The 25,208-nt window shown below is 47.9% G+C and overlaps 1 protein-coding gene across 1 annotated transcript in view; it reads left to right on the top strand.

The window, feature by feature from the left end:
• The window catches only part of Prmt8 (protein arginine methyltransferase 8), an 85,250-nt gene that overhangs the window by 53,340 nt on the left and 6,702 nt on the right, over positions 1-25,208 (top strand). Inside the window, exons 5-8 of the mRNA XM_041639903.1 lie at positions 6,509-6,651; positions 7,225-7,312; positions 14,228-14,343; positions 20,813-20,963. Of these exons, the coding sequence (XP_041495837.1) occupies positions 6,509-6,651; positions 7,225-7,312; positions 14,228-14,343; positions 20,813-20,963 (498 nt within the window). The remainder of the gene's footprint in view (positions 1-6,508; positions 6,652-7,224; positions 7,313-14,227; positions 14,344-20,812; positions 20,964-25,208) is intronic.

The following is a 25,208-nucleotide window of genomic DNA, read 5'->3' as shown; positions in this document are numbered from 1 at the left end:
CTGTATGTGACCTTGCAAACCCGTGTGACACATTCAAGAGATCCGAGGAAAGGAAATCATCACTTTGGTGGCTTGAAGTTGGTCTTCATGCCCTTTCACGCTCCCCCTTCCCAATATAGTCAAATCCCAAGGACCACATTTTCATCCCTTGGAGATCCAGTCAAGCATCTGTGTCTAGCGCATCACTGTATGAAACAGCACAGCACTGGCGGGGAGGCAGCAACCAATACCTGTTAGCCATTGTTATTATTATTTCATTTATTAAGTTGACAAATAAATGCTGTCAGAAGAAGAAATGAGATTAATCACGTAAGACTGTTTTGCACAAACCTGTACCGCTAGCTCCTGGCAATTGCCTCTCCTTTTCCTAACTGCAGTGAAATGCTCCATTAGTAATTTCATTGATTGAGCTCTTCAAGTGTTATTGTCCCATATGCCAGGCCCTGTGCTAGGTATTAAAGGAGTTAACCGTGTGGTTAGAAAAACAAAAATCATTGCTGTCACGAAGCTCCTAGCCTCACAGAGTCTAATGGCCACAAAAGCGGAGAACAAAGACTGCTGTGTCATTAGAAGTCGTGACTGTGCTTAGGGAGAACAGGTGAGGAGGCTGGGGGCTGTACATTAGCAGGGCAGTCACGGAGGTGTGTGCGAGCAACTCACATGCCTACTTTAGAGAGGTGGTTTTGCACGTGTCTTCACCCTGCTTGGAGTGGTCTCCTGCTCCCAGTTGGCTTTTAGATGGGCAAGCGTGGTGTTGGGGGGGGGCTTGAGGGAGTGTTATACCTTTGTCATCAGCTGATGCTATAGATCAGGACTCCTTCCTTCCCTCCTTTCTCTTGCTCTCCCACTCTTCCCCTCTGCTCCTGGTTTCCTTCCTGGATCTGATAGTTAATCGTCCATAAGCACTGGTTGTAAAGGAACACTTTCTGAAGAGAGAGGTTTGGAGTGGAGACTTGAGAGAGTTAGGGCAAAGGCCATCCATGCTGAGGGGACAGGACCAGCAGGGACAGGACACAGTTGCCACTCAATGTCCATGGAGGGTTGGTTTTGGGACCCCCTGAAGATAACAATAACCAAGCACATTCAAGTCCCTTTAGTAAAATGCCATCGTATTTGTATGTAGACTTTGAGTGTTACTTGTACATATCCTCTACATACTTGAAACCCTCTCCACATCCCTTAGAACACCTAACACCATGGAAACACTATGTAAATAGTTGTTAAGCGATGCAGCCTGGGGAATAAAGACAACACGCATCTGTGCTCAGTACAGACACCACTTGCCTTTCAAATCTTCTCAACTCCCTGGTGGTTCAATCCGTGGATGCAAAACCTACAGTGGTAGAGGGTTATCTGTGCAAATCCCCTGGGGTGTGGGATATTTTGTCCTCGGTCCCTTGCTGGCTTCTGTTCTGGTTGTAGGGTTAGAATGAGAGCTGGAGGTGATACTCTGAACAATCGAGCCCAGTGGAAGCCATTTTGCTGGGTACAGTTTCGTTCTTAATAACCATGTGGGCCAGGCCTGCAAGTGGCCAGTGTGTTGGGAGTTAAGCAGACCAGACCCTGCCAGTGCCTCTCAGTGTTCAGGGATGGCTTGGGTTGGGTAGAAATCCTCAGATGGATTTGGATAGAGCATTATGTGGGTGCTGTTCCCAGTTAGAAAGTCCGCTGGCGAAAGCCAACAGGTCATCGGAGCCCCAATTTAGCAGACTGGTCCACCAAGACCTTCAGAAATCTGGAGCTGGCTCTGATAGGAAGCATGCCCTGGGAGAGGGGTGGACTTTCAAGCTCCCGGATCTCGGGTGAATAGGGATTTGGACCAGGAGAGGGTACCATTTTGTTGTATGCAGTATACTGAGGCTGCATGACACTTAGGGCCCACCTATGCTCCTGGAATCTGGTAGTGTAGGGCCACGAGATATGCAGAGAAAGACTCTGGTGCACTGTGGTGCGCAGGCTCTGATTCTGTGTGACAGAGATTTGTGGAGTACCTGGGCTCTAGAGAACATGGGGTACAGAGGCAAGGTATGGGTTGATGCCCAGGAAGCTTGGTAGCTCTGACAAAGCCTCACTGCCCACATTTATTCTGCTCTTCCCTCATTCGCTCACATGAGCAGCCTTGAGAAGGACAGGACAATCCTTCCATCCTTCAACTTCCCTTCCCCCTCGCAAGTATTGCCCACTGCCCACACTGTCCCAGGTGCTGCAAGGTCAGCAGTGATTATATTCACAAAGTGGGGTCAGGAGCCTCAGTAGGGCTGTGTGAGTTGTTCAGGTGACTCAGTGGGCCCGGTTTAGATCCTTCTCGATCCCCATTCTTTTTATAAGCAGATGATAGCAGCAACATTCTCTCTGGGAGGATAGTTAACTTAATTAATTCATGTGAAATTGCTCTTCAAGCCGCTTTTGAAATGTTGATCATTTTTTATTAGTATAATTAGGACTGGTTTGCAGCTCCTTGGTCTTTTAAACCAATGTCCTTGTTTTGTTTGTTTCAATTGTTTATTCATTTATCCATCCACGTGAGAAGTTTAGAATGTCTGTAGAGAAGCTCGTGCTCTGCCAGGTATTGGAAACCGGAAGCTAAAATCAGCAACTTGGAGAGGGGGTCATGGGCCGATGCCTAAGAAGCATAGTGATGATTGTGGGTGTCACCAAAACAGGAGACTAAGCAAAGCGCCTGCAGAAAGAGGGGTTCTGGTGTGGTTGCAGTGATAGAACTGGGGGTTTCGGGATTCATAATGCATTTCCTGACTTGAGGGAATGTGACCTTACTGCTCACTTTTCTGTGTGACAGAATTACTGCTTAGATGAGCAGGATGGCTCATGCCTATAATCTAGCACTTAAGAGGCTGAGGCAGGAGGCTCCCTCTGAGTTTGAAGCTAGTCCAGGATACATAGTACGTTCTAGGTCAGCCTGGGCTACAGGATGAGGTCCTTGCTAAAAAACAAAACAGGAAGTAAATAAAAATAAAAACAAATGGATAATTAATTAAATGGCATACCATGAGCTGCAGGCCTTATGGGGCCATCTGATTTTGATGGATATATTGAAATACCAAATCAGGTTAGACTCATCTAATTTATTTTGTAATAACGACTCAAATAAAAAAAGAAAGAAAATCCCATTACAAGCAACAAGAACTGAATTCTAGTTGTCTAATTTTCCAACTGAAGCCAGAGGGTAAAACTCCCAAGTTAGTACCTATGGCTCCCTGTGGTACATTTAGCCATGATTAATCACTGTAAAATTTATGAGCCAGGGTCCTGTCACAGCTAGTCGAACAAACTTTCCATCATACTTATGGCTTAGAAACACAGCTCCAGATTCGACCTCAAAGCCACCTTGAGCCGATGCTGCCCTGGTGCTGTGGGGGTCCAGACTGGGCAAGGGGATCTGCAGCCTAACTGTTCTGAGCCTTGGGGATGGTAGCTTTTACCACTCAATGGCCTTCCTGTGGAGAAGGGAAATAGAGCTATGTATACTTACACGGTCCTGTGGTCCTGTGAGCCGGCCTCCTGCTCTTGGAGAGTCTGTAGCCCCCACGCAGCCAACATCTGTCAAGCATCTTGTAGCTTGTGCAACTGAACATAGATGTTGTGATGTTCCCGGTGTTGGCTAGAGACATCAAGGCAGTGTCTCTGGTGAATTGGCTATGGGTCTGGCTACTTTCCTCACAGCTGTAACAAAAATCCCTGACACAGGCAACTTAAGGTGAGTTTACGGCTCACAGCTGATGACCTCCATCAGGGCAGGGAAGGCATGGAAGCAGAATGAGGCCCTTTGCACCCGCAGTTGGGAAGCAAGGGGAGGTGAATGCTAGTACCCTTTCTCCCTTCCATTCGTTAGGGAACCCAGTACATAGGATAGGACTGCCCACATTCAGGTGGGATTTTCCTCTTCAATTAACTCATTCTAGAAACATCTTCCTAGACACACCCAGAGGTACATAGTTCCATGCTGATTCTGAATCCAATCAAGTTGATGATGAAGCTATGGGAGATAATAGATAATAGATATTGTATGCTTTTAGTCTCATCAGAAAAACACACATGTACTGAACATTCCTTGGGTGACCTCCCTGTTCCCTGTGCTAGACTTCTAATTCATTTGCTACTATATTCTGATCAGTATGGGCTATAATAGATAAGTAAGTATGCAGATAGACAACTCAGATAGAACCTAGGTAGATAGATAGAAAGATATAGATAGATAGATGTTATAGATAGATAGATAGATAAATAGATAGATAGATAGATAACATACATTCATACATGGGTAATGGTTAATACTGACTGTCAACTTGACGTAGGAGATAATCTCTGGGCATGTCTATGAGGGAGTTACTATATTATATTAACTGATGTGGGAAGACCCGTCCTAACTGTGGGCAGCACTATCCCATGGTCCAGGATCCAGGAATGAATGAAAAGAAAAAATCAACTACAAACCCATGTTCATCTCTCTGGTTCCTACTGCAGATGCATTATACCCGGCTGCCCCATGGGTCTGCTATCCTGACTTCCTGTAAATGGACTATGTCCTCTAACTACAAGCCAAAACTAAACCTTCCTTCAGTAGTTTCCTTCTTGAAGTATCTCTGAGGTCATCCTGGCTGGAGCCTGGCATTAAGCCCCCAGAGTGGGGTTACAAGGACCCAGAGGCAGAAGGAGCCTCATCTAGGACCATATGAAGGCCATATTACAAGATGACAAAGTAATCCAAAACAGTACAGCTGCATATAAACGTTAGGAGATGTGCAAAGAAAATAGAAAAAGGAAGGCCATTAGACAGTGTAAAACTGTGGACAAAAATAAAACAAGCCAGGCTTTGCAAGCTGTTCGTTGGGCAGAAGGGCAAGAGTGTGCTTGCTGGCTCCCCTGCAGAATGAGAAATAAATTAGAGTATTCTAATTGTGGGCACTTGCCAAAGCCCTTGGTTTTGTCCACTTGTGAATTCCCAAGGTGTGCCACTGGGTCCTTCTCTTATTGAATTCTTTCTTCACAGTCTCAGTCCCCCGCCCCCCCCCCCCCAAAAAAAAACACACAGGCTTAACACTTGCCTCTCCCACTTGTTCCAAAGGTTTTGGAGAAGTCTGGCCTTGCTGTGATCTTCCTTCTTGGGGATAGGGGTCACCAATACTGACCAGGCAGAGCACACAGGCCTCTGTGGTGGGTGGTGAGGGTGGGTGAATGTGATTCTGACACCTTAGAAATTATTATTAATCCTTGATTAGCCAGGAAGTGGAGAGGGAGCCGCCACCAGGCTGCTGATGGTGCCCTTATCTGTGAAGACGCTCAACAGAGGCCCTGACCTGTGTGCCCTTTGCTAGAGACTAGCCTCCAGCCCAAATTAATTGCCTTGGATTCGAGGCAGACATGGTTTGTTTGGTTTGTGACTCTGAGGTCTGGCCTTCTGTTAGGTTTTGTTAGCGTGATTTTCCCAGGGGCTGTCACAGAAGCATGAACACGTGTGGCCTTTCAGCAGAGATGTTAAGGAAGGGACCAGGCAACCACCCAACACTCCTCCACTGTCACAGCAGACCTTAAGGTTACCTTTCCTCTCCATCTGTGCATCAAAGAATACAAAAAGTATGTGTCCCCCTGGGTCAACTGGCCAAAAACTCAATTAACATCATCCTCCTGCTGTAGTGTGATGGAAAGTCACTTCTAACGGCGGGGGGGGGGGGGGGCTTTATCCTTTTTCTCCCCTCCATATATTGTTAAATAAGGAATGTGTCTGCTCTGGCTACCTTCTGTTGAGCCTCAGCTAGAGGCCTGGCACTTCCTAGGTGTTCTTCATTTCCCCCATACAACCAGGCCCGTCAGAGACCTCATGCTCTTTGCTATTCTTTGGGGAATTGGATGGGAACTGCATGGCCAAGCGATGTGTGTAAAACCAGACAGCTAATTAGAAGCCCCAGCACTTAACCCTGGGTTTCTCTGTCTGCTGAGTCCATGGTCTTGTCAAAACACCAATTTACCTCCTTCACAGACACTAGGAGGGCAGCCACTGAGTACAGGGCCGTGGCTGTGTGCAGATGCAAGAGCAACACGTGGGGTGTCCTTTGTTCAGTTAGGGCGAGTTGCCAAGGTAACCTTACATGGAACTGGGAGTGCACAGTAGGACCGTTACAGTCCCATTCCATCAGATCTGGACCATCATCTCACCTTGAGACCTCCGTTTCCTTAGCTGAAAGAGAAGATGGGGATAATGATAACGTGCTGATTCTTAAGGCGAATTACATAACACGGTGCCTTCTGCAGGCCTAGTGGAGTCAGGGGCAGAGTAATTGTCCAGTCCCTTTGATGAGGGACACACTCAAGTAGCTTTCAAAGACCTTAGCATTTTCAGAGATTGTGTAAGTTCCTCTGATGAAGGATAAGGTAAGTCACACCCTAAAAGCAGGGACGAGTATGGGGCTCAAAACTCCGCAGCCCTGCAGCAAGGAGCCCGTGGTGCCTAGGGGGTCCTCGCACAGCATGGCTCTGGGTTCTTGTTTTCTAGTTATTACCATATTTAAGGGTAAAGTGGAGGAGGTGGAGCTGCCGGTGGAGAAAGTGGACATCATTATCAGCGAGTGGATGGGTTACTGTCTGTTCTATGAGTCCATGCTCAACACGGTGATCTTTGCCAGGGACAAGTGGTTGGTAAGTGGTCCGCATGCTCTCCCCGTGTGGCTCTGATGGCCGTCTTGCCATATTTCCCTCCCATAGCTTCCCGCCTGGGAGGAATTAGGAGGACTTCAGAGAGGAATGGGCTAGAAGAGTGCTGTCTGGTGGCGTCCCCTTCAAGGCATAACTGCTTCAGGGCAACAAGTGATCAACCCTGGCCCAACATGCCCCGCTGTCGGCATGCTTCATCACAGGAGGTCTAACTTCATCCCCTGTGGCTAGAGCAGAAAGCCATCTCCTCTTGTTAAAGACTGCCAGAGTCAGGGGCACTGGCTATGGCTTCACCAAGCCACAGGCTGATTCTCTGTCACTCCTTGATTTGCCTTCTGCCTCCACATGTCCTGTCAGCTCCACCTGGGCTCCTCAGATTCCCCCTGCTCCAGATAAACACAGAGTTACAGCCATGTCCGGCCAAGCCGTCAGTCCACTGAGTGAGAAGTGCTGGCAAGGGGGTGGTGCTTGTCTGGTGACTCTATGTGCAGTTCAAAATGTGATGTCTTTGTCAGGTGACTAGATTACGAGACCCATTTCCCCACAATTCATCAACAGAAACCTGGAGGGCTTATGTTTCCAGACCGGGCAGCTTTATACGTGGTAGCAATTGAAGACAGACAGTACAAGGACTTCAAAATCCACTGTAAGTCACTTTACGGTTCTCTGTTGAACTTCTGTTGGGTGCTGGGGGTGAGAGAAACTTCAGAGTGGACGGCTGGTGTCCTGGGAGAGTTTATCTGTGACCCTTTGGGATTCCTCTGTGGAGTCTTTCTCTCTTTTCCCAAGGGCGGGAGGTCTACAGAGTATAAATAAACAAAGTAGCTGGTATCGGGAGTGAGAATGGAGCATGGAACCCAGGCAGTCGGGGTTGTGTTTGTGCCAAAAATAGCAGGGCAGGTGGCTTGGATGTGGGGTTAGGTGAAGCAGGGTTTCCATCAAGCCAGCCATTTTGAAACCTGCCTCCATGCCTATAAGTCTAAATCACTGTGACTCTGCATCGCATTAGGTAAAATATGGATTCTTCTCCAAGGTTCATTTAAGGGATACGTGTGATGAGGTGGGGAAGAGTAGAGACTCTCAACAAATTAGATAGTGTGGTGTGCGTGTGGCGGGGGGGGGGGGGTCAGGGGCTCAGATGTAAATATGTATTCATAGTGTCTTACAAGTTAGAGCGGTGTCTTCCTTCAGGCAAATGGCTCTATGTGGTGCTATATTCCTATAGTCCAGCACTCAGACTGATGTAGGAAGATCATAAGTTTGAAGTTAGCCTGGGCTACATGTCAAGACCCCATATTTCTCTCTACACTACTTCAAACAAAAGAAGCCGATATGGTAGCTCATTCCGCTAATCCCAGCATTCGGGAGAGGATGGAGCACTGAGACAGGAGGATTATCTCAAGTTCAATATCAGCCTGGCATACAAAAAAAGGCCCAGCCTCAAAATAAAACAAAAACAAACAAACAAAAACCAATTTTGCCAACATTTTATCTGATTCTATAGGACCATTTTATTCTATTTCATTTTAAAAGCTATATTTCTTAGTGACCTGGGTCTGGCGTTTGATGGACTGGTACCCAGTGTATTTCTGTCAGGTGAGACACGGCCATGTCACCTGGATCCGCACGTGGCAATGGAGCGAAGAGCCCTTTAAACAGTTGACACACCAGCATTCAAACCAGAAGCAAGAGGGAGGAAGCAGTTCTAGGTCGCACAGCCGTCTGCAAGTCCAGGTTCACATCCTTGGGCAACTTCACCTGCTTGGGGAGACGGCTGCAGAGGCTGCACACACCCTTCTGGAAGCTGAAGGCCAAAGAGTGAAGTGCAGAGTCAAAGTCCAGAAGTGTCAGTGAAGGAGTGGCTTGAAGCTCATGATCTGGAAACCTAGGTCACTGTCATTACTAATATTTGACCCCAAATTAGAAAAGAGGACACAGGACTCTGAATGAAAGTCAGGAGATGTGGGATGATGTGGGTGAAGGCTTTGACACCTGCCAACCCCAGGGTTTTAAATGTGGGCTTTGCCATTTACTGGCAAAGTAACCTTGAGCGGGTTACCTGACTTTGAGCCCCAGGGAGAGGCGATGGATGCCCTCAATCCCAGTGACTCACAAGGACTAAAGCAGATGATACATGCCAATGAACACCACAGTTTGTGTGTGCATAGAGAGAGGCCAGGTCTAGCCTCTGAAGGAGTAAACCAGCATCTCGTTCTGCTCCAGGCTCTGCCAAGCCTGCTGGCCTCTGGTGTCTTAGAATATGGGCCTCACATCTGTCTCCTCATCGAAGAAGCCACTGAGCGGTGAACATAGCCAAGTGTGTGTAAAGAGATCACCCCGGAATGACAGTTTGGAGCTTGTGAGGAACAATTGCACTGAGTAGCATGTGGGAGAACATTCGAGACCATTCCTCACTCACATCTACTTAAATATTTAGTGATCTCCGAGGAAAGCTCTTTATGGAACTGCCTTGCAACTTCCAGAACAAGCTGGCCTCCTCCCCATCTCCCTCCCCAGAACCTACTGGGAGTCCTTGGAGCAAGCACATTGCAATGAGCCATTCTGAACCCAGCAGAAGAAGGGACAGTGGCTGCTGCTTAGGGGACAGCCCAGAACTGGAGAACATGTCATTCTTTCTCACAGTTCCTAAAGCTGCCTTTACAGCTCAGGAAAGGAGAAAACCAAACTAACGATCAAACAAACGAAAACTGAAGAAAACTCTTAAAAGAATTTCCCTTGGAGTATCTTTTAAAAAGGCCAACACTATAGTTCTGTGGTAGAGTACTTACTTAGCTCCAAACTTCAGCACCACAGTTAAAAACGCAAAAGCAACATCAACCAACAACAAAACCCCTAAATTCCCAAGGAACAAGATTCTAATGTTTATATTTCATTTAGGATACAGTTAAGTTTTCTACTTAAATGTTTTTCTTTTAAAGACACATTTTTAGCTAAAGGAAACGGGCCCACTTAAAGAAATGTGTTTCAAACAACAGCTTTGGGTTGCTGGTTGCCAAGGGAACAGTTACAGGAAATTTCAATCAGCCCAGGAACCACAGGAACACTGTAAATGTGGAGTTTGCACAGCCCTACAGAAAGTAAACTGTTGAGGTTGAAAGCTTCCTTTCTTGTCCCCTCTCCTGCTCTGCCCTTCCCCTCTCTTCCTCTCTCCCCTCTCCTCCCCCTTCTCAGCCATGAGCACACAACAGAATACAGGCCCTGCCCTTACTCTGGTGACCAGCTAACAGGGCACCGGGCAGAAAGGACCAGGTGCCTGACCGGCACTGGCTCAGGGTGTGCATGCTTTGTTGAGCAAAGCAAGGAATAGCAAACACGTCAGAGGGATGTGCAAGGTGGATTTGAATCCGAAAGAGGAGCAATCAGTAGGAAACTGTCCCCTACAGCAGAGGAGACTTACGGAGTCTCAAAGGTGGGTTGTCTATTCCAGTTCATCCCTGGCACAAATCCCCCAATACTAGAATCTCCAGTCAGCTGAGGGTCAAGAGGGTGGGGAGCCAGAAGGCCTGGCATAGAGACAGCTGTGCTGTTGCTGGGGGTTGCAGGCTCTGTTTCCTGGAGGGCTGGGGTCCATCTACTCTCTGCCCCTTATATCTTGAACCTATACATTTTTATATAAGGACTTTCCCCCATTACGTTGCTACTGCAGCCTAAAATGCTCGAAGTTGTTACAAACAACTTCCGTTCTGCTCAGAGAGGCTGTACATGGCACGTTGGGGTACCTCTGTTTACCTCTGGAGGCACTCTGAGCCAGTAGCCCTGACCTTCAGCCCTCACAGAGAAACTCAGATCTTTTGGGCCAGAGGAAGAAAGGGGCACTGCTGCACTTCCAATATGCATTCTGTTTGTCTCCCAGGAATTTGGATTTCTGTCTCTTTGGTTGGTTTTGAGACATTATCTTCTTGTGCATATGTCTTTCTTGTCTGTGTCTCTCTGGGTGTGTGTATTGCTCTCGGTCTCTATCTCTCCCTTTATCAAGTTCCACTTTGATTTATCTGGGTGTGTTTTCCTTGTGTGCATCCTGATGGTATTATATATAATGCTTAGATCTGTATGTTGATTATCTCATTAATCTGGGAAAAAATTAGCCATCATCCATACAAATGTGCATGTTTCTCTGTCTGATCTTCCTCATCTTCATTAAAAATGTGTTTGATATTATACTTTAGGTGGTTTTCCTCACTGTGTTTAATTTGGGGTTATTTTTATTGAACCAGTTTTAGGTTTATCGATCATTTCCTCCATGTGTCCATCCATATTCCACTAACGAGCTGATTACGGGCATTCTCTTTCTCTGATAGCATGATTCTGGTTAGGAGAATCTCATTGGCCTTTAAAGACGCTGCTTCTCTCTCACTGATGAAGTCTTCTTCCCATCTGTTACACATCCTTTACATTTCCCCCTGGATTCCTTAATGTGTTTGTTATAGTGTCTCTATTGCCTCTGTTAAGCAATTCCAACATCTGAGCTATAGCCGAGTCTGCCCACTCCTTCTCTTTGGATGATGGGTCATGTGTGTGCCCTTTTCAGTGTCTTGTGATTCTTCACTTGTGATGGGCATTGTGTGTTACATAGCAACACAAAGAGGTGAAGGATATTTACACCCAGAAGACGTTTTTTCCTCTGACAGACTTTCGGAATAGGGGCTTCAGTCAAATAGGCCTGCAGTCATAGGCTCTGAGGTCACCTTAATAACATTTAGTGTGATGTTTCGTGGTCTGTTTCGGAACTAATGTCCATGCATCAACAAAAGATTTTCAGAACCCTCTGATGTTACTTTAAATAAGTAATGGCAGAACTTCCACAGACAATATATCCTTGCAATAGAAAATTAACAGGCCAGATTCACATCCTCCCGTTTCTGCCTCACCACCACCAAGAGAATCTAATGGAAAACAGCCAGTCGGCAGAACCAAGAAAACACATTTGTGAAGGTGCTGGATGCTCCTGTCCCCAAAAGGCTGCAGTGGGACAGTCTAGCTGGGGACATAGGACATCAATTAGCCCCAGTAACGGTACCTAGAGGATGAGGCATGTGCAGAGAAAGAAAACATTCCGTTTGTGAAGACCTTCAACCTGAGAAGAGCCAGCCGCAGGCCCGGGCTGTGCCAGATGCTGTGGGTGTGAAGGACATGGAAGGGCCCCCAGCAGCTAGAAAAGGATTTTCAAATGTTAATTCAGGACCTGAGAAAAATCTCAGAAGATCAAGCAACATGAAGGCTTTCTAACTCTGGGTGGAAGGACCATGTTTGGGAAAGTCCAGCTTCCTGAGTTTCTCATCTAGAGAGTCTAGTTCAGTAGGTCTGACCAGCACCCAGGAGCTGCACTTTAAAAAGCATTCCAGATGATTCCAGAACACATGAACACTGAGACAAACCCTTCCTTCTGCAGATAGGCAGGTCTGGAGAAGAGGCTTGGTCTGCACAGGGCCGCTCAGCCTGGCACTCAAATCACATAGTGATGACTGCCACATGCCAAGGGCTTTCTTTGTACCTGGCATTCTCTCTGGCACTTGGCATATAGTGTCTCATCAATGCTCAAAAGCGCCCTGGGGAATAGCCGTCGTTATCACCACCAGCTCCATTTAAAAGAAAAAACCACTAAGCCTTGGAGAAACTCACGCTTTTGTTAAGTTATACAGCAAATGGACGGATGAGCTCAGATTTGAATCCCAGGCACCCAGGCTATCCGCCATCACACATGCCATCTCTGAGGATTTTGTTGAACACTTACAAAGAGCTTTTCCTGGAGGGAGGGGCACAGAGGCTGAAGAATGTGTGCACAGCTGCAGGTATCTTCATGGAGGGGTTTAAACCTAAGGCAGTGTGTCTCAGTATATGTAACATCTGGGAACAGAATGGGTAGCTGCCTCCAGATCCTATAGGGGAGTCTCCTCTGAGGCCTAACCTGTTGCCCACTGAATGGCTCCTTTCCCACAATGTGGATTCTATCTATCTATCTATCTATCTATCTATCTATCTATCTATCATGGAGACAGAGTCTCCTGTAGTCAGGCTGGCTTAGAACTCACTATGTAGCCAAGGCTGACCTTGAACTCTTGGTTTTCCCACCTCCACCTCTGAGTTCTATGCATAAAACACTTAGTTTTATGCAGTCCTGGAGATGGAACCCAGGGCTTCATCATGCCAGGCAAGTCCTCTCCCAGATGAGCTACTTCCCAGCCCCCGCAATGACGGTCTCAACCAGGAGTTTGACAGCGGTCTCCTGTGATTGGATGGCCATGACTGGCATCTTTTCTGCAAGCAGGAGCTCATGGGCACTCATCCTCTGGGAAACGATTGTCCTCGCCGCTGCTTTCCCCACCCAAGATCTTTGTGTACCTTAGGAAAGAACAGCAATTCTTTCACTGGCCATTCACACCTCCCTCTTCCACACCCACTCTCTGCAACACACACAGGGACCTGAGCTCCTCAAGGCACCATTTCTGCGATGAACGCTAAGAGAAAATTTACATTTAATAAGATTTTAGACAAAAGCATCTTTACTTCAAAGCATTTCTAACTGCTTTAGAATTAACAGATGAGATCGAGCTTCCCAGGGACCAGAGCCCCAGCCAGGCCCTCCTCTTGGGAGGGAGAGAACTTTGTATGCCTGGCTGTTGTTGCACTGAGACACAGCTGGAAGGCTAGGGGGTCAGCTTGGCTCTTTTCCGAGCTCCACGTTGGTGTCGCTGGGCTGGTGTGTGACTTTGGCTCGGCATTTGTGTTTGAGCCAGATGCCAACTTAACTAGGCTAGTTTCCTCATCTGTAACTTCAAGGCACCCTCAAGGGGTTGTTGGGTATATTAGACCAAGGTGACTACTCAGTAATAGCAATTAGCACCATCAATGAAGGGTGGTCTTAGGCCCTCAGACTCAAACTCACTTATCAGCTCCTACACCCTAATTCTTTCTCCTTCCCAAAGCATTCCATGAATAGTCCAAGTGGCCCAGAGCCTGTAAGATTGGTTGCCCCCCACATAGGGTGATTTCTTATGGGGTGAACCCTTAGCAAGTGCTTTTCAGACAGATGGCATAGGGGTAAGGTGAGCACTCTCCTGGACCCACCAACTGATCAAGCTGGGGTTCTGAGAGATCAGGGTGGGAGTCTGCCCGGTGTCCGAAGAAAAGCTATTGGTGCCAGGACTCAAACCTGAGTCTGTTTCGTTTATGAGCCCTTGTTTCTCTCCACTGCAATTAAGGTTCATATGGACCTGTAAGGGACAGAAAGGTTGAGCAAAGGCCCAGAAATGGAGAAGTGAATGGCCTGGAGAGGAGACAGCAGGCACAAGCCAGAAGTCACAGGTCCTGTGTGTAAGGGCCTTCGCCTTGTTGTCTTCTAGATGTGTGAACTTCCAGAAGTTTCACAGTCTCTCTGACCTCTGGCTGAGCTAACACAATGGGTCTTGTCTTTTTTAGAGGTGTGAATGAGCAGTTGATTTCCCACAAGGCTCCGCTTGCAAGTGTGTGAAGCTTACAGTATTCCATTGGGTGAGCTTGGGGGTCCTGTTCCTTGCCTTCACGTCTCGCTCTCTTTCCTCAGGGTGGGAGAACGTCTATGGCTTTGACATGACCTGTATCCGGGATGTCGCCATGAAGGAGCCCCTGGTGGACATCGTGGACCCAAAGCAAGTGGTGACCAATGCCTGTTTAATAAAGGTCTGGAGATTTGTCTGGGTTGGGCCTGGGTATGCTAAGGATCCAGCTGTGCCACTCTGGAAAGCCGAGCAATGTCAGTTCCTGCATGGCTCCCCAGTGAGGGCAGCTAGGCCATTTTGGTCAGAGCCTGGTGACAAGTCAAAAAAAAAAAATAAAGTTCTTACTAAGCAGAACTGCTGAGACGACTCCAGGGTGGCAGTGCTGGGAGTGGGACCCAAGGTGGTGGCCCTGGTGTATGAGTGAGAGGAAGAGCGAGCATCAGGGATCAAACGGCTGGAGGCAAGAGGCATATGGAGACTTGAGAGAGCAGGGCAATTCAGGGCTGAGTGTCCATCTTGGGGAAGACTTCCAAGACCTCATGATAGCGCCACTCTATGTACGCAGTAGGTTTGTATGGACGGACTCTTCGGCCCCATCCTGGAGCCTCCTCCTTTGTCTGTGCTCTGAAATCATTCCTTGTAAGGGTTTCTTCAGTGCCGATGGCTAGCTGGTCAGCATCTTGAATCCATTCTTTTTTTTTTTTTAATATTTATTTATTTATTTTGTATGCAATATTCTGTCTCTGTGTGTTTGTAGACCAGAAGAGGGCAGCAGAGCAGACCTCATTACAGATGGTTGTGAGCCACCATGTGGTTGCTGGGAATTGAACTCATGACCTTTGGAAGAGCAGGCAATGCTCTTAACCACTGAGCCATCTCTCCAGCCCCCTCTTGAATCCATTCTTATTGTTAAATACCCGAACACCTCTCCTCACAAAGAGTAACAATAAACGTTGAGCCCACCCCCACCACTTTCCCACCTCAGCTCCTTTCAGGAGCCACCACTGTCAGAGGCCAGTTGGATCTTTTCGGTCCCCCTTCTGTTTTAGCACCCCTATGGGCTGACACGTGATATTGAAGCAGATACAAGTGACATGTGACAACCTTTAATCTTTGAGGTAGAGAGACATTCACTTCATAGGATGCAAGTTCATTTTCTGGACTAAACCCGTAGCGCCTATGTAAGCCTCATCAGCCCACCCGTCTCTCTCTTTCGACTGGGGCATCCTTGTCTGCTCTGGGTCCCCATGCCTCCCTTGTTTTCTGGAAGTCTGAGGCTCGTGGATTGGAACCTTTCTAGCAGAAGTGAGGACCAATTCATGGCCTCTAAAGTTGAGGGACACTGCTCACCCGCACCAGGAACTCCCCCTTTTCTGGACACAGGATCCACTGCGGCCCTTGGTCCTGATCATCCCAGCTGCATTAGAAAGAGCTACCTGAAAAAGGTGTCACCTGATGACCCCCACTTTGTAGCATCCTGCCAAAGAGATTTGGCTTCAGGTCTGAGTCTTGGCTTCTCATCCTCAGGCACCCAGTACTCCTAGCTCATGGGCTCCCTGGTACTGGCAGGTGCCATTGTGAGGAAATATGCCCACCTCTTCCTGTAAACCCATATCCCTGAGGCTTTTACTCTTGGAACTCTCAACAAGAGCAAGGAAAATGGAAGACGCTCACTTTTGGGGCATGGCACACCCCTCAAAATTCAGAATAAGGGCTTTAGTCTCTGTGTTCCAGGAGACTAACGAGGATAGAGAAGATAGAGAAACTGTCTCAAAAACCAAAGCAAGAAGAGGAGAATTCAGTTTAGAAGTTCAATGGTAGAGTCCTTGCCTAGCATGTACCAGGCACAGAGTTCAATCCCCAGTAACCAAAAAACCAACAAACAAACAAATAAGTTGATTAATTTCAGAAGTGGTAGTAGCGCTATTGAATTTTCCAAAACGACACATAGCAGTCACGGCTACCACCAGGCATCTGAATAAAACAGCTTAGCTTGGAGATTAAAAACAAAAATCTGTCCATGTCCTTGGCACTAGGTCGCCTTCTGTCCCTGACAGATTTCATTGCTATGTGGCCACTGTGGTACTATGTGTCACCTGCTGGTGGTCTCACAGATCTGCTAGATTCTCCGCCACCCTCAACCCCCATGCACCTCTTTTCCTTTTCCTCCTTTCCCCTCTTCCCAGATGCGTACCTCAGCAGCAAGATCCTTGGCCGTGGCTGCACCTGGGTGCATCTGTGTGGCAAGCAGCCAGACTAGACAAGGAAGAAGCCTGGGGAAGGGTGGGTGTCGGATCTCCTGCTGCAAACTCAGAAGTGCTCGGAAGATGTCTGGGGACCAGGGACTCCACTCTGTGGTGCTGTCCCTTTGCCCACTTTCACGGCTGAACTGTGACCCTCTTCCTATCCGCATTTTCTGAACTAGGAGGGGACTGCTTGCCCCTGCAGTGCTGGCTCCCACACCTCTCTCTCTCTTTCTCTCTCTCTCTCTCTCTCTCTCTCTCTCTCTCTCTCTGCAGCATCTCACTGAGCCTTCTGGGAAAACACTTGCCCTTCTTCACACACTTAATTGCTGTTTTCATAGCTATTAACACTGCCGAGTGTGACACTTTATTATAATTAAGACTCTGTTTTGACCAGACTTCTGCCTGGAGACATCTATTTGTGACATTATTGAGAGGAGGGGTAGAGGAGGCCAGGAGCTCTTCTGAATCTCATTCCTGGAGGATCCCTGTGTTATCTGGGGTTGCCTGAGGCCAAGGCAATGAATTTCCTTGAGGTCTCAAGGGTGCAAACGAGAGACAAACAGCCCTTCCAGCCATAGTGCTTGGGCTCGGGGGCATCAGTGTGGATGACTGGGTGAGCTGGGACTGGGGCATGCACCTGAGCCCTGGGCCTTTGTGTTCCCCAAGCCTAGCCTGGTCTGCTCCTCTTCCCACTAATGGGACCCATCTGCCTCTGCTCTTGTCACTTCGGTGCACAGCTTCATTGCCCTTTGCCTGGAAGTCTTTTGTTTCCTCATAGGCCCCTATTAAGATGCAAATGTCTCCAAGATCCTTGGAACACTGTCAGCTAACCCAAGACATGACAGATGACATTTGGTTGATGGATGATCTGAGAGAGTGACTGTAAGGAGATGGGATTCCTGCTAGATGGTTTGTTTGTGGTGTGTGTGTGTGCGTTTGTGTGTATGTGTGCATGGTGTGTGTGTGGCATGTGTGTGGTGTGTGTATATGTGTGTGTAGTGTGTGCTGTGTGTGCATTTGGTGTGTGTATGTGTGGCATGTGGTGTGTGTATATGTGTGTGTTGTGTGTTGTATATGTGTGTATGTATGTGGTGTGTGTGTGTGTGGTGTGTGTTGTATATGTGCTTGTGTGTATGTGTGGTGTGTGTGGTGTGTGTATATATGATGTGTGGTGTGTGTATGTCTGTGTTGTGTTGTATATGTGTGTGTGGTGTGTGTATGTGTGTGGTGTGTTTATGTTTATGTGTGTGTATGTGGTATGGTGTAGGTGTATTTATGGTATATTCGTGTGTGTAGCCATGAATACACGTTTGTTGCTCATCACTGGTAAAGACTAATGACTCCAGATCAGGTCAAGGAAAAAAACCCTGAACAGCAGCCAGTTCATCTTGCCTTGGGTTTGCAGGCTGTTATGGGAAAACAAGAGGGCACATGAGACAAGTGAACTTCAGGATCTAAACCACCAGTGGTCCTCTCTGATGTGCAGATTGCTGTCCGCTGTGGTGACTGGCTGTGTTGGATTCTGTAAATATGAAGTTAAGTTACTGATAAGAAAGTCTCTGCCAGGCATGGTGGGATATACCTGTACTCCCAGCACTAGGGAGGTAGAGGCAAGATATCAGGATTCAAGGTCAGCATCATCTACTTAAGGAGATGGAGACCAGCCTGGTCTCTGTGAGACCCTGTCTCAACAAACCCTACAAATCTGTGCCTCCTGGTTTGTTTTTGTAATTCTTTTCCCTAGGAGAAGTCAATTCTGCAGCTAATTGTTATAAAATAGAAAGCATTGTTTCCTTCGAAGAATGGGGAAGATGGCAAAGGACGACTTTGCTGGAAGATCCTGGGGGATAGAGAAGATTCACTTCTCCTGAAGGGCCAGAGACATGCTACTGTAGTCAGGCTAGACAGTGAAATGCGGTTTTCACACAACAGGATGGCTTCATTCAGGGTGTCACTGGGAGCAAAGCCAGTGTGAAGCCATCAACATGTTGATGGCTGCATAGTCTCCCAAATTAACGACTTTGGAACCAACTAAAAGGTGGGGAGGTAGACGTTTATTTAAGTTCTCATTGAGTAATGTGTGCATATGCGGTTATATGTGTCTGTATGTGTATCTATGTGTATGTGTGCATTTATGAACATATGTGTGTGTGCATGTGTGCATATGTGTTTTTAAAGTGACAGAAAAGGAAGTAATAGATGGGGAGAGTTACATAAGCTGGCATAAGTCACATGGAGTCACTGAAGGCTAAGGACCAAGACTGACACAGTTTGAGTGGGTGAGTGATTGTGAAAGAAAGTCCAGGAAGGAAGGAACGACTCCAGCCAGGGAGATCTGTTCTGAGAGAATGGTGAGCCCACGCACCTGTTAGTGCTCCATTATAAACCAAGGACACCCATGACAATGAGGTATGGCTCTTGTCCCCAAAAGGATCCATTCTAATGGCAGAGGCTGAGGATGGAGGTGACAAAGCCCCTACATAAGAGTCAAAAATCAAGCTGGGCTGATGGCTGAAGACCGAAAGAGAAAGAGTCAGGGACTGTGAGAGGACCCACATGAGAGGCAGGCAGCAAAGTCACCAAGCATTTATGTACACCGTTAGTCACTGCTCAGTTCCCTGAGACATTCTCTTGAATTCTGGAGCTACAGGGAACTTGTGGATGAATTGTGACTTGGAGGGACAGTGAACATCTGACATCTCCTCTGAAGTGGTTTCCTGCCCTGGAACAATCCCCCCCACCCCCTCCTAGGCAGGGTCTCTGTCAAAGGGATGGGGAAGAGAGCAGCCTTGAATGCAGACAGAACCCAACAGCTTGTGATTCCCAGCAGGAGGGTAAAGGGCATCCATATCAGTAGGAGCAGACATTCAGCTGGCCCTGTAGACGGAAGGCAGACAGCTGTGATCTCTCCATTGCTGCTGAAGATGCCTGGACCTGGAAGGCACTGTATTGTGCGCAGAGGGTCAGCATCCTTGAACTGTCCACAAAGGTCAAGGTGTCACTCATCAGGATGGATGGGATGCTTTGGACCATCGATGGTGGCCCCTCTGAGCCAAGGCTTACCCTTTTATTAGCTCTCATTCTCTGTCTTTGGGCTCTAGAAATCATATAGTGTTGATCTCACGGAAGGTTCCACCCAACCCTGCAGTCCATCTGCTTGCTGCCAACTCCCGGAGGGCTTCACTTTCTAACCCTGCATCTGCTCTTTTACTGGCCAGTCTGAGAGCGTTTCTCCTTCCCCATGGGTCATGGTGGCTCACTCAGGCCCCATCACATCAGGAGACCTGGTTGGCTTTTGTGACTCCATTTCCTCTTTGCAAGTCCTATGACCTTTGTAACCCCTTTCCTTCGAATGATCCTGAAAACACAGAGAGATGGGAACCCTTTGCCCAGTGTCATTCTGTCTCTTCATGGGTCTTATTGTTGGGGATCTGGAGCACTGCCTGGAGCCAGCAGGCACACAGGTACCTGTCTGTCCCTTCCAGAGTTCCCCCAATGAGTGGTTCTTGTCATACACCCCAACACAAGGAAAGTTCTTTAAGTCTCATTGGCATCTGCCTCTTAAGTCCCCAGTAGGGTTTCTTGCCTCAGCCAATGAACAACAGGTCATTCAGCATCCTTCTCATGCAGAAGAACCGGCTGTCCCCTACTCTTGCTCCCCACGCAACATCGATTTTCAGTCACTCTCCCACTGAACTTGCGAGAATTATTAGTTCTTTGTGTTCTGCCTCTCCCCAGTCCAGACTGAGACTTCACGCCTCCTGTTTCCCCCTCTTATTTAATTTTTAAACCTGTCCAGCCTTGTTATAAATGGTCAGTGGAACGTCCTCCAGTCCATTTATGCTTCAGTCCTGAGGCGACACTTGGAGAACTTGAATAAAAAAAAATGGTGGGGGCCAAGAAAATTCTGAGAGGGACCTGGAGGGCCCTGCCATTTTGATGTTTTGATTGAGTAAGTCTGCAGTGACTCTCCTTGTTCCTCTCAGAATTTTCTCCCAGGTAATAAAGATGCTAAGTGGGGTGGTTTGGCAGGGCACACTTTCTGAATGACTGGAGGCTGGTAGCAACGCTTGACTGGCCACTGGAGGACACTCTAACTTGCACTGGTGATGTGTGGTCTCCTAGATCACTCCTATCTCAACCTTCAGCCCCTCTGGCCTCCTCCCCCAGCAGACGTACCTTCCTGGTTCAGTTCTGCTCAGCTTTAGATGCAACTCCATTCGCGCCATTCTCCATGCATCCGTCCCTTAGAAAAGATGGAGGAGGTAGCTGCGAGGGTGGTGGGTGGGTCTGGAAGTCACTCCAAAGTAGTGGCTGATCCAGTTTCTCTAGGGGTGAGGTTACTGGGCCCCCTGGCAAGACAGAGGTTGTCAGCCTCCGCTTTCTCTCTCCTCTGGGCTGCAGGAAGTGGACATTTACACTGTGAAGACGGAAGAGCTGTCCTTCACATCTGCCTTCTGCCTGCAGATACAGCGCAACGACTACGTCCATGCCCTCGTCACCTATTTTAATATTGAATTTACCAAGTGCCACAAGAAAATGGGTTTTTCTACAGGTGAGTTTTGTGTAGCTTTCCCTCTGTGCTTCCTTGAGGCTTATGGGTAGAAACTAGAACTGGCCTTGACTTGGCCAGACATCATTGGCATCTCACGTACTTCCTCCATCTGAGGAGAGGATACAGCCCCTGCTCTCTTGACTTCTTAAGGGAAAGGCAAACATGATAGGGGTAGAGTTTCCAGAGTTGAGAGCTGGCATGGGTGCCACCAGGAGCTCACTCTGGCCTTCCTTCTGTTCTTCTATCCTTGTTGTCCTTAAGGGAAGAATTCCTATGAGACACGGTATAGTTACAGAATACGGGCTGAACTCACTGCAAAGCGATATGAGGTACCTTTGAGGATGAGAGCAGAGGGTTATTAAAGGGGCCACTGTACAGGAAGACACTCTGGAGAGACAAGTATGGCCAGTGCTCATGGAGATCATCACTCTGACTTACATATTTAGGTCTACCTTAAACCAAGGGAGTTTGAGTGTTCATGCGTGCTCACGTGTGTGGGCACATGAAAACGGAGGCTGTCTGAGCTTGTGTTCTGTTACTGTGATAAACGCCATGGACAAAACATCTTGGGGCAGAAAGGGTTTGTTTACTCCTACAGCTTGTTTATCACCAAGGGAAGCATAGGCAAGAACACACAGCAGGAACTGAAGGAACACTGCATATTGGCTGGCTCTCGGGTTCACATTCACGCCCTTTGTTATACATCCCAGATACACTTTGCCTAGCTATGGTACCATCCACAGTGACTGAATCTTCCCACATGAATTAACGATCAGGAAAATACGTCATAGACACACCCACTGGCCAATCTGATGGAGGCAATTCCCGGCAGTCCAGAATGTCATGTCTCCACCTGGGGCCAGAGATAGACTTAGATCTCACTGTTTTGAGTAATAATCCAAGTCTTGCTGTCTCTGTTCCTGGGGTTGCAAGTGGCTGATAATGAGGGCGGGCTCATCCCCTGACACCTCCACTATGCTCATTTATGATGCCCTGCTTAACACTGGGGGAGGGCAAGGTAGGAGACATGGCCTGGGTAAGAAGAGTATTGTTACTACAAAGTGTGTTATGATGGGTTGTGGCATGCTTGTGCCTGTGGAGGCCAGCAGACGTTTCTGAGTTGATTCTTTCCTTCTACCTTTACGCCGGTTCAAAGGATCAAACTAAGGTCACTGAACTTACGTGACAAGAGTCTCTGGCCTCTGATCTATCTCACTGGGCCTGTCTTCTGGAGATTTTACTATATGTTTGTCTGATTGGTATCTGTGAAAAGATTCTGTGTGAGGGGTAAGAACAGCACAGGGTTTCTGACAGAAGCCCCTTCTGGCCCCAGGACAGCCTATATGACATGTGGGAAGTGTGTGCAGAGGTGACGGCCTCTATGTAAGACTGACGTATCTCCCTCTGGGCTATGAACTGGTCTCTCTCTTTCCTTCCTGTTTTTTCCCACCTGCGTCCATTCATCACTAAGTCTGTGGTTGTGTTCCCAGAAGATGACTTCCACTATTTCTGTCTGCTTTCTGTTGCTATAACCAAACATTTGAGTCTGGATAACTCATTTGACTCACAGTTCTGGAGGTTGGCAAGTCTGAAAACATGGTACTGGCATTAGCTTGGCATCTGATGGGGTTTCTGTGCTGCATCATAACATGGCAGATGGTACCAAAGGTGAAACAAAGAAAGCCCGAGAGAGAGTTTTCCTGTACAGTAGCCCACTCCTATGAAGTGGTGATTGAATAAGAATGGCTCCCATAGGCTCATATATCTGAATGCGGTGTCACCATGGAGTGGAACTTTTGGGGAAGGGTTAGGGTATATGGCCTCACTGGAGGAGGTGTGTCATTGAGACTGAGCCTTGAGCTTTCAAAAGCCCACGAGGACCAGTCTCTCTCTGTCTGCTACCTGTGGGTCAGGTTGCAAAGCTATGCAATTGTTTTATCCCCATGCCTGAATGACTTCCACCAGGATTATCACAGACTCACCCTCTGAAACTGTAAGCAAGCCCCCAACTAAATGCTTTCTTTTATAAGAGTTACTGTGGTCATGGTGTCTCTTTACAGTAATAACTAAGACATATGATAACCCACAGGTACACCTATCTATGAACAGATTAGTATATTCGTGAGGATAGAACCCCAAGACCCGGATACTCACCACCCTAAAAGATTTCAGCTCTTAACATCGATATACTCTCTAAAGACCACATTTCCAACACACGAACTTTGGCAGACACATTCAAATCATGCCCTTTGCCTAGTCTGCCTTAAGAGGCACCTCACTGCCTTTGGGCCTGACTAGAGAGAGTTCTGTGGCTTGGCCCTGGCCCTTTAGTAGGCCCTCAGACTTCTCCTTGTTGGGCATGCCCAACTTTTTTCCCATCTTTCCCACCTACAGGACAGCCATTCTGAGCTCCCTCCTATGCCCTAGGCTCAGGGTACTTCTTTATCACTGGGCCACTGTTTTTGCCTGCTCATTTGGGCTGTGACCCAGGAATGGAAGGGTCCTTTATCAGAGGGCTTTTATTGCCCTTCTCTTTCTGCAATAGTCTGCTTGAGCTGCCAGGATAAAGGTCTAGAGGCTGAATGCCCTCCATATGAGTCCCTGGAAACTGGGCGTGTGCCCTCAGGGGTTGAGTAGGTAGGTGTGCTAGTGGCAAGGGGAATGTTCTAGCAGGTATAACCCCTTATTTCTTAGCTACATGGGAACAGAGATGCCTTTTTACCTGTGGACAGGAGGCAGGAACCCTTTTAAGCAAATTCAACATCAGGCCAAGTGTAGTGACACACACAGTCCCAATACTTGAGAGGTAGAGGCAAATGGCCTCTGAGTCTGAGACCAGCCTGGTCTACACAGCAAGTTCCAGACCAGCCAGGGATAAAGAGGAAGACCTTGTCTCAAAACAAACAAACAATCTTGTCCAAATCCCAGAAAATCTTCTCCTACATCCAGTGTACAACCTCTGACCACAAAGACTAGAGTCTCCTGGGCTCTATCATCTAGGCCAAACAGGTGCTGTTTTGGCCCTGGGAAATACCAGAGATCCCCATGATCTGGGCCATTGATGACGGCTGCCCTCCTTCAAGGGTCTGTAGGTGAGCTGAGCTCTTTTTCCCAGGGGGTAGGAGCAGCCTGGAGAGGGGGAAGTCAGATGGTATTTGAACTTGACGGATAAAGGAGACACAGTCTAGCAATGGAGAGGGGAGGGTGGTAATGGGGGATTCATGGCATCCAGCTCTGTCTCTCCCATTTCCCGATGATGATAGCGCAGAGCCTGCACTGTGGGTGATGAGAGAGCCATGGCAGGGGCACTCTAGAAGAAGCTGTGGGTGTCTAAAGCATAGGTCCTGGCCCATGAGTCTCACTAAGGCTTATCTTCCCTTCAAGTGATTTACTTCTGGTCCCAGCACCCTACTGGACTTCTGTCTAGAGTTGATTCCTTGGCTCTGTGGTGGCTGGTTTGACATTCTGATGGCCCCATGAGGGGGAGGCTTGGGAAAGCTCAGCACAGACTCAAAGCTGTTGCTTCTGGGCTTCCTGAAAGAAGGTGAGGACTTGAAGTATGTGCACCAGGCTCAGTCCCCTCAGTCTGTGGACCATCCCCCTACCATTGCCCCGCTCAAGATGAAAGCCAATGGTGAGTCCAGGTGGAATCTGAACTTCACAAAGCTAAGCTCAAGAAGGTTGTTTGTAGGCCCTAAAATCTTTGATTCCCGTGTCTCAGTGCAGTGACACTCAAAGAACTTTCTGTGGACAATAGCCTCAGCAACCCTCGAATCTAGGATGGCCTCTTCCTAGAACTACCAGCTCAGAAACCCTGAGGGTGGTCCAGCCTTCTGTGCCTTGGCAAAGCCTCCAGGTATCCATGCTTCCTATTTGAGTTTGAGAAACACTGTCCTCCAGAAAGATCATCTTGAACTAGACAGCTGAGGATTCCACTGAGCCGACTCCCTCTGTGAGGGCAAGCCTGCCTCCTCACCAGGGCATGCCCTCTGCCCTCACCACGTCTTCATGCCTCTCATGTCCTCTTATCCTGCTTGCTGAGAGTCAGAGGAAACAGTGCAGTTGGTTAGTCTCTTCGCCCTCTTGGGAGCTTAGCATCAGTTTAGTGTGTCAAAGATTTTGCTAGACCACATGGGCTTGGCAGTGGACTCTACTCCGAGTCTTCACTCTGGTCACTGGCAGAGTAATTTCTTTTGTGTTTTAGGCTCATAGATGTATATAATTTGATAAATCCCAGTGTTTGGT

Source organism: Microtus oregoni, unplaced genomic scaffold (assembly GCF_018167655.1).
Source record: "Microtus oregoni isolate MIOR12 unplaced genomic scaffold, Mior012 000002F_ref0000024, whole genome shotgun sequence".
Classification (NCBI taxonomy): domain Eukaryota; kingdom Metazoa; phylum Chordata; class Mammalia; order Rodentia; family Cricetidae; genus Microtus; species Microtus oregoni.
The sequence above is the reverse complement of the archived record's forward strand: the minus strand, read 5'-3'. Positions and strand labels throughout refer to the sequence as shown.